Source organism: Myxine glutinosa, chromosome 12 (assembly GCF_964187855.1).
Source record: "Myxine glutinosa chromosome 12, kmMyxGlut1.1, whole genome shotgun sequence".
NCBI lineage: Eukaryota > Metazoa > Chordata > Myxini > Myxiniformes > Myxinidae > Myxine > Myxine glutinosa.
The window spans coordinates 87,715,069-87,724,041 of NC_136272.1; the positions used below are offsets into that span (position 1 = coordinate 87,715,069).

The following is an 8,973-nucleotide window of genomic DNA, read 5'->3' on the forward strand; positions in this document are numbered from 1 at the left end:
GGTACTACAAGCATTGTGCAGCAACAAGGATGGATGCCAACTTTTAAGGTTCAGGGACAGGTTTACCATTTGGCTGGTTCGCTTTTGCCCTTACCTAATGAAGACCCAAAGTTTCTTCAAATCTATTTCCTGGGTGATGAGCAGCAGCAGGTACAGCAGCGCTGCAGAAATATTACAACTGTCAGAGAGGAAATTGTGCTGGCCCTTCAGCAGATGCTCCATGCTCATAATAATTATGTTCAGAGTTTTCACACTACTTTGCATAATCTAACACAGCCAAACTGGAAAGTAATCATCCATGCTGACAGAACTCCAACAGGACAGCATCCACGGCGCTTTAATGCTCCTACTGTTTCGGATGTGGCTGTCCTCATATCTGGACAAGAATTCAATCGGCGAGACATCATTCTCCAACAGCAAGATGACAAACTGATTCGTATTTCTGAAACTAATAAGGCCTATGATGCCTTGCAGTATCCTCTCATATTCTGGAAAGGTGAGGATGGATATCACATTGAACACCAAAGACGTGATGGAAAAACGTGTCTGCCAATGACTTCTATTCCTACCGAATTATGGTCAGACAAATGGACAGTCATATTTTGCGATATGGTCAGCTCTTCCACCAATTCATTGTTGACATGTATGCCAAGATTGAGTCTGAGCGATTGTGCTACATCAGACACAACCAGAAGAGATTAAGAGTGGAAAGCTATGTTCACCTCAGAGATGCTGTTGCAAATGATGGTCATGCTGCCAATGCTGGACAGTTGGTTATACTGCCCTCTTCCTTCACAGTGGGTCCTCGCTACATGCATGAGTACACACAGGATGCCATGACTTATGTTCGCTACTATGGTAGACCTGATCTGTTTATCACTTTTACCTGCAATACTACATGGCCCGAGATCACAGCAGAACTTATGCTTGGTCAGACAGCCCAAGACAGGCATGATCTTCTTGCCAGAGTATTTCGCCAGAAGGTTATTTCACTTATGAATCTCATCACAAAAGGTGCTGTTTTTGGAGATTGCAGATGTTACATGTACTCCATTGAATGGCAAAAGCATGGATTGCCACACATCCACATTTTGGTCTGGCTTAAGGATAAGATTCATCCAGCTCAGGTAGATGATATCATCAGTGCAGATATTCCAAATCCTACCGAGGACAAAGTATTGCACGAAGTAGTGGTGGAGCACATGCTCCATGGTCCCTGTGGTCACATCAACACTCATTCTCCTTGCATGAAAGCAGTAAAATGCACAAAACGATACCCCAGACCTCTTCTTCCAGAAACTCAGACAGATCAGGATGGATATCCTTTGTACAGAAGAAGAAAGCCAGGTGATGGGGGCTTCACCACTACTCTCAGAGCGAAACAACAAGACATTGTCATTGACAACCAGTGGGTGGTGCCCTTCAACCCTCTCCTTTTACGCATCTTCAAATCACACATCAATGTTGAAGCATGCTACTCAGTAAAGTCTATCAAGTATGTCTTGAAGTATGTCAACAAAGGTACTGATGAGGCAGTCTTTGGTCTGCAGAGAGAGGAAACCAAAAATGATGGGGTATCAGCATAACAGATGGGTCGTTACATCGGCAGTAATGAGGCTGTGTGGCGTATTCTCAACTTTCCCATTTATGAACGCCACCCCAGTGTTATGCATCTTGAGATCCATTTGGAAAATGGGGAAAGAGTTTACTTCACAGAAGAAACCGCGCTGCAGCGAGCCCAGCAGCCACCTAGGACCAAACTAACTGCATTCTTTGATTTGTGCAAACAGGATTCCTTTGCTAGAAGTCTTCTCTACTGTGAAGTGCCCAGATATTACACCTGGCAAGAAGGGAAAAAGGCATTTCAGCCAAGAAAGCAAGGTGCAACAATCCCTGGACACCCTCACATCAGATCCAGTCAAGTGTTAGGTCGTGTCTACACTGTTCATCCCAGAAACTCTGAGTGCTTTTATCTCAGACTCCTCCTGCACAACATTCATGGTCCAACCTCATTCCAGGATCTCAAGACAGTTGCTGGATATGTCTGTGCAACATACCGTGAAGCTTGCCTGAGAAGAGGTCTCTTGGAAGATGATGCACACTGGAACAGTGGAACAGTACCTTGGAAGAGGCTGCAGTCTCACATTTTCCAAGCAAGATGAGGAGCCTCTTTGCTATCATTATCTGTGCCTGTTCACCATCCAACCCTGAGCAACTTTGGCATAATCACCAGGACAGCATGACAGAAGACATACTGTATAAAGCACAACAAGAGTCAAAAAACCCAAACCTGCAGTTTACCTCTGCCATGCACAACCAAGCATTGGTACTCATTGAAAATACTGTACAGTCCATGGCTGGCAAGGATCTTCAACAGTGTGGACTGCCTGCTCCTGTACAAACTGAACCTGCAACTCTCAGTCGAGAGATGCTTCAGGCAACCACCTATGACATTCAACAGCTGCAACAGTATGTCCACCAAAATGAACCACTCTTGGTTCCAGATCAAAAAGAAGCTCATACAAGGATCAAACAATTGTTGACATCTGACTCGGGTGGAATCGTTTTCCATGATGCCCCTGGTGGAACAGGCAAAACGTTTTTGATCAACTTAATTTTGGCACAAGTTTGTTCACTACAGCAGATTGCTATGGCAGTGGCCTCATCTGGAATTGCTGCAACTTTGCTCACAGGTGGCAGGACTGCTCATTCTGCCTTTAAGCTGCTATTCAACCTGGCCCACAATGAGAGTCCTGTGTGCAATATTGGCAAAGGATCTGGACAGGCACCTGTTCTAAAGCAGGCCAAGCTGATAGTATGGGATGAGTGTACAATGTCTCACAGACTTGCATTTGAGGCTCTCGGTCGCACCTTACAGGATCTCAGAGGTAACACTAAAATCATGGGTGGAGTGACACTCTTGCTCTCTGGAGATTTCAGGCAAACTCTACCAGTCATTCCAAAGGGTACACCTGCTGACGAATTGAGAGCATGCCTCAAATAATCCTACATTTGGAGATGAGTGGAAAAACTCCATCTTTCTACCAACATGAGAGTTGCACTTAATAGAGATGTCTCAGCAGGCCAGTTTCCAAAGGTTTTGCTTCAACTGGGCAATGGTCAGCTACCAGTAGACACTGAGACTGGAGATGTCACAATACCCCCAAATTGTGGAACAATCATCAACACATCTGAAGAAATGCTATTAAAGGTTTATCCTAGCCTCTCACAGAATTATAAAACCCATGAGTGGCTTTGTGAACATGCCATCCTTGCTCCCAAAAATTACATTGTGCAGGATATTAATGCCACCATCATTCAACAGCTACCAGACCAATCCACATGGTACAAGTCAGTTGACACTGTAGTTGATCTTGACGATGCTCTCAACTATCCAACAGAGTTTCTAAACTCTCTTCAGCTCACTGGCGTTCCACCTCACAATCTGCAACTGAAGGTGGGAGCCCCCATTATGTTGCTACGAAATTTGGATGCACCAAAACTCTGTAACGGTACAAGACTCGCTGTCAAAACTCTTATGTCTCATGTGATCGAAGCCACCATTATGACTGGTTGTGCCAAGGGAGACGATGTTTTTATTCCACGGATTCCCATCATCCCAACAGATATGCGATTTCAGTTCAAGCACCTTCAGTTTCCAGTGAGACTATCATTTGCTATGACCATCAACAAGTCTCAGGGACAGTCTCTCAAGGTTGCTGGAGTTGAACTGACAAGTCCATGTTTCTCTCATGGTCAACTCTGCGTTGCATGCTCACGTGTTGGGGCAAGCACACATCTTTTCATCAGAGCACCAAACGGCATAACAAGAAATGTTGTCTACCCCAGAGCTCTTGCTGACTAAAACACATGTCTGTTAATATTTTACCTAAGCAGCGCTGGTGGCCCAGTGGATCATGTGCTTGCTTGCCACGCAGACAATCCGCGTTCCAATCCCAGCAGCGGCAAAAAATTTGTGAAGCCACCAAATGTGGCCTGTTCTGAGAAATAGTCCCTAAATGGATTGAACTTGGACAAAAAACACCAACTCACTCACTCTTTTTTTTAACTTAAATGACTTAACTTATAGCAAGTTCTTATGTTATGTACTTATAATTACTGTTGTAAAAAGTCATATCCACAACATTGTCCTAATGGTAGGTTTAATGCAAATTCGTTCTCTGGCAACACCTGTAAAAATACAATCATGCCATATATCAGGATTATATAATAAAGGAGAAGTCCAGCAATTAACAATCAGTGCAAGCAAGCCTGGATCATCTAAATATATGCACCATTCGAGTCTACGCTGTCACACAGATTATAAGTCTCAGGAATTATCCGGAGCGATGGTCGTCCGAGTTCTTATAGATGCCTCTAAGTGGTGGGAGAGAGCGTAACACCTGGGTTCAACTTAGTTTCAATTTCATTACATTCTCCCGGCCGTTAAAACTACACCTCCGCTAATGCAGGAATCAAGCACGCAGCAGCATAATAGTAGGGGCAGCAGTTGTCCATCCATGTCAGTTGGTCCAACCGTAGCGATCGGTGCGACGAATCTCCCTACCGGCACAGGTCCGGAAACTACCGGGTGCTTCCTCCCCAAGACCAGAGTACCCTGCGTCGGAGTAGCTGCCTAGATCAGGTGACGGAGGTGGCACCACAGGGCCTACAGGTTGGGGTGCGTTTAGCGGTGAGAAAGCCGGCAGATACTCCTCAGGCGGAGCAACGGGAGAGTCCATGGATTCGTAAATTGGTTCGTCAATTTCCCCGCAAGGGGCCAGGTGGCATACGGAGACTGTTGACTCACGTCCATCAGACATCAAAACACGAGCATGCTCGGGATTAGCTTGAAGTACCTGCACCTTATCCACTAGTGGGTCATACTAACTCATGTGAACTGCACGTTTGAGGAAAGCCCGTCCCGGCTCAGCAAGCCAACTAGGTAAAGATCGGGTACTACCCGAACTCCTCGGGTGATGAAACATCCGTTCGTGGGGAGTTTGATTGGTAGCCGTACACAGTAAAGTCCTGATCGAGTTCAGTGCCACCACGGGTAGCGACCAAGCCCATTTGTCTAGGCCTCGGCCGAGGGACTTAAGGCTCAGCGTAACGGCTCTCCATATAATACCATTGAAGCGTTCGAGCTGTCCATTCGCCTGCGGCCTATACGGAGTGGTATAGCTAGAAGCGACATTATGCTGGAGTAATAAGTTCCTCACTTCCTGGGACAGGAACACCACGCCGCGATCGGTATGCACGTAGGCCGGATTCCGAAACATAGAAAACAAGTTCTGCAGGCACCAGATAACCGTGGCGGCTGTCATGTCTACGCACGGGAAAGCGAAAGGGAATCTCGAGAACTCATCAACGATCGTAAGCAGGTAACGAGAGTTACTCGAAGCCGGTGACGCCGGCAGTGGTCCTTTGAAATCCATCGCCAATCCCTCCCACAGCCTAGTAGCTCAGACCAGCATTCCCATAGGAGGGTTGTAGAAGCGCGGTTTGAGTTCAGCACATACAGAACAAGTGCGACAGATCTGACAAATATCCTCAACAGAGTAGGGCAAGTTACGACTACGCACAAAATGAGCGAAACGCGTCACCCCGGGATGGCACAAGGTGTCGTGCAAAACGAGCAGATCATCAAAAGATATGAGGCTCGCACACGTCGCCGGCCGCGATAAGGCATCGGCAAACAGGTTATCCCTTCCCAGGGTGATATTTGATTGTGTAGCAGAAATCGGTGAGTTCGATCCGCCAGCGAGTGATTTTCTCACTCTTAATGCGTTGAGTATGCTGGGTGTCGTGCATAAAAGCAACTCTCCGTTGGTCCGTGATAATTTGGAAGCATTGTCCGAGCAAATAGGGACGCCATTGCCGGAGACTCGACTCGGCGATGGCATACGCCGCCTTTTCGACAGACGAATGTCTCCGCTGAGCGGAGGAGGGAGTTTGCGAAAAGAAGACTACAGGGCGCCCCCCTTGGGAGAGAGTTGCAGCTATCGCATGATCCGACGCATCACTCTCCAAAACAAAAGATTTATTTTCGTCAATCGTCGCCACAGCGGCACCAGCGATGTCGGACTTAAGGCTATGGAAAGCGGCCTTGGCGGCAAGGCTCATGGGGAACACTCCGCAGTCCACAAGTGGGCGGAGCTTCGTGGAGAAATTTTGGACCCACTTAGAATAATGAGCGAACAACCCGAGAGCACGCTTCAATGAAGCACGATCGCAGGGTGGGGCCATGTCGAGCAAGGGTCGCAGACGCTCCTTATCTAGAGCGACAGAGCCGTGGGTCACGGTGTACCCCAGAAGATCTATTGTGCGAGCAGAGTAGCGACATTTAGCCTCATTCATAGTTAAGTGATACCTCTGCGCAACCTCGAGGAAGCGCTTCAGATTAGCATCATGATGTTCCTGGTCATACCCGCAAACTGTGAGATTATCCAGATAAACTAAGACATCGGTCAAGTTCTCCTTAGCGATGAGGTCGTCCAAAGCCCTCTGAAAACAAGCGACCCCGTTCGTGACCCCAAAAGGTAGCTGGGTGAACTGCTATAACCTCTGACCCGATTCAAACGCTGTATAGATACGATCTGCCTCAGAGATGGGGATTTGATGATACGCACTACGCAGATCGAGAGTGCTATAGACCAAATACTGTGCCACCTGTCGTACCAGGGAGTCCATTCCCGGGAGTGGGTAGGCATCCAGCTGTGTAAACCGATTAATCGTCTGCGAATAGTCGATTACCATGCGTTTGCGATGCGATTCGCTTCGTACCACCAGAACTTGGGCCCGCCATGGTGACCGACTAGGTTCTATGATACCTTCCTTTAGTAGCTGCGCCGTTTCTTCTGCAATGAATTGCGCGTCAGCTCGTGAGTAGCGTCGCGATTTAACCACGACAGGTGTACAGTCCGTGGTCATATTGGCTAACAGCGATAGTGGCTCAATTTCCATCCCTGCAAGAGCACACACAGCAAGAGTATCAGTACCACCAAATTCCATTTCCAAACGTCCATGTCGCTGGAGAAAATCATATCCTAGCAAAAGTTCTGCATATAATGCTGGTAAGACCATTAGATGCACATCCGGAAACATTCGACCCTTAATCACAAGCTTCAGTCGACATTCCCCTTTTGTGCTAAGCCATAGCCCCTGAGAGGCCATAAAGATTCGGTGTCTTGTCCCAAGAATCGGCTATCCATGTTTCTGCACAAGTCGAATATCAACATAACTATCCATGGATCCCGTGTCAATTAAAGCATTGGCAAAAATTCCCTCGATCATGAGTGGGATTATTGCAAGAGCCAGGCCAGGTGGACCTGTAGTTATCGAGTCGTCAAGGCGAGGCGCTCGTGCCTCGCGTGTGGATCCAACGCCAGCTAAAGTCTTTCGTGCCGTTGAAGTCGTTTGTAGGCCAGTCGTGCCGCCTCCAGAGGGCACTTGTACCACGCTAGACCATGGGCCGTACCTAATTTTTCTGCTTAGTTTTTGAGTTTCATAGTCTCCTCCTGGGGACTACTTGAAACCTTCCTTAATATATTCCTCATATGTGCCTGAACCCAAAATCAAATGTTCCCAAGCTTGAAAATTGAGTGTTACTGAGAATTTCACAAAAAAACAAAGAAATACATAGAAATGGGTGCTAAGGTAATTTTACCCTAGCAACGGTGACACATAGGCATTTTCTGTGGGTTTAGAGCACAGAAATGTAACAAATGGGCAGAAGAAATACTTGTAAAAGACTCCATTTATATAAACACATCCATAACATCTATCTATAATTCCACTAATCTCTGTGTGTATGTGTGTGTGTATGTATGCGACAACGATTTCTCGACAACTACCGGTCCGATATACTTGAAACTTGCCAGGTATATTGCTGGGGACCCGAGGATGTGCCTTTTCAAGGTTTGAAATTAATCGGACAAGTACTTACCGAGCTATGGCGATTTAGCCGTTCGCCGTTCGCTTTGGCGTTGCGAATGGACCAAACCATTCCATGTAAATAGAGGGGGGGGTTCTGTGGTCGTTGCGAATGGACGAAACCATTTCATGTAAATAGAGGGGGGGGATTGTCACTGTACTCGCAAGCCGTTCGCCGTTCGCTTTGGCGTTGCGAATGGACCAAACCATTTCATGTAAATAGAGGGGGGGGGGATATAATTTTAGATAGATATATAGTACGGGCATATATATAGTACGGGCATGCCCTAGTTATGTTAAATGTTGATAAGAGGGTCTTTGTAGTGTCTTACACAATGAATTACAGGAGACATCAATGGTTAAATTAGTACAGTTCATAGCGGGTAGTAAACTAATTTGGAACACCACTGCCATCATCTTTTCACCAAACAGAATAGTTTAAAATGCAAACATCTCACAACCATGTGTTTAAATGAAGAAAAAACATACCCCTTATTTATTTTATATCTCTGTTCATCCAGTTTAATGTTTGCTTGAAAAACTTACATCCAGTACCATCCTCGCTTGTGCTCATACTTTATTACAAAATATTGCCCTCTTTTTACAGTGTTTCCAATTACTAAATTTTGTTTCTCCTATTTCATACCTCGTACACAGGCACTTTCTTTTCCCCTCCACTCCCTCCTCCCGCCCCCTCCCGCCCCCGCCCCCCCCCCCCCCCGCTCTTTCTCTTTCTTTTCCTTTTTTCCTTTCTCTCCGTCACTCTCCTCTCACATCTAAGTATTCGTACATGTAATGTTACAAACGAACTGCGTACAGTGCAATGAGTAACTTGTGTCTTGGTTGGTGTCTTTAATACAAGCTGAAGACATTATAAAAATCATCAATTCATGATAATGTCAATCACTGAAAAGAAGCATACATCATAATATTATGTTAAAACCTGCAAGATATTTATAATGATGTGGCATTATATATTTCTCAGAACATTTAAAAGCAAGGTTTAGGTTGTAACTGGTCATTATTTACGCAATGAAG

The 8,973-nt window shown here is 46.0% G+C and overlaps 1 protein-coding gene across 1 annotated transcript; it reads left to right on the forward strand.

Moving 5' to 3' along the window:
- The first annotated feature begins 3,049 nt into the window (after positions 1-3,049).
- LOC144888401 (ATP-dependent DNA helicase PIF1-like) lies at positions 3,050-3,865 on the forward strand. The gene has a single exon (XM_078766283.1). It carries the CDS (start codon positions 3,050-3,052, stop codon positions 3,863-3,865), a length of 816 nt encoding a protein of 271 aa, XP_078622409.1.
- The last annotated feature ends 5,108 nt before the right edge of the window (positions 3,866-8,973 follow it).

Bases quoted from the DNA above. Each gene is read 5' to 3' on its own strand.
- LOC144888401 (XM_078766283.1), top strand. From the start codon at position 3,050: ATGAGAGTTGCACTTAATAGAGATGTCTCAGCAGGCCAGTTTCCAAAG.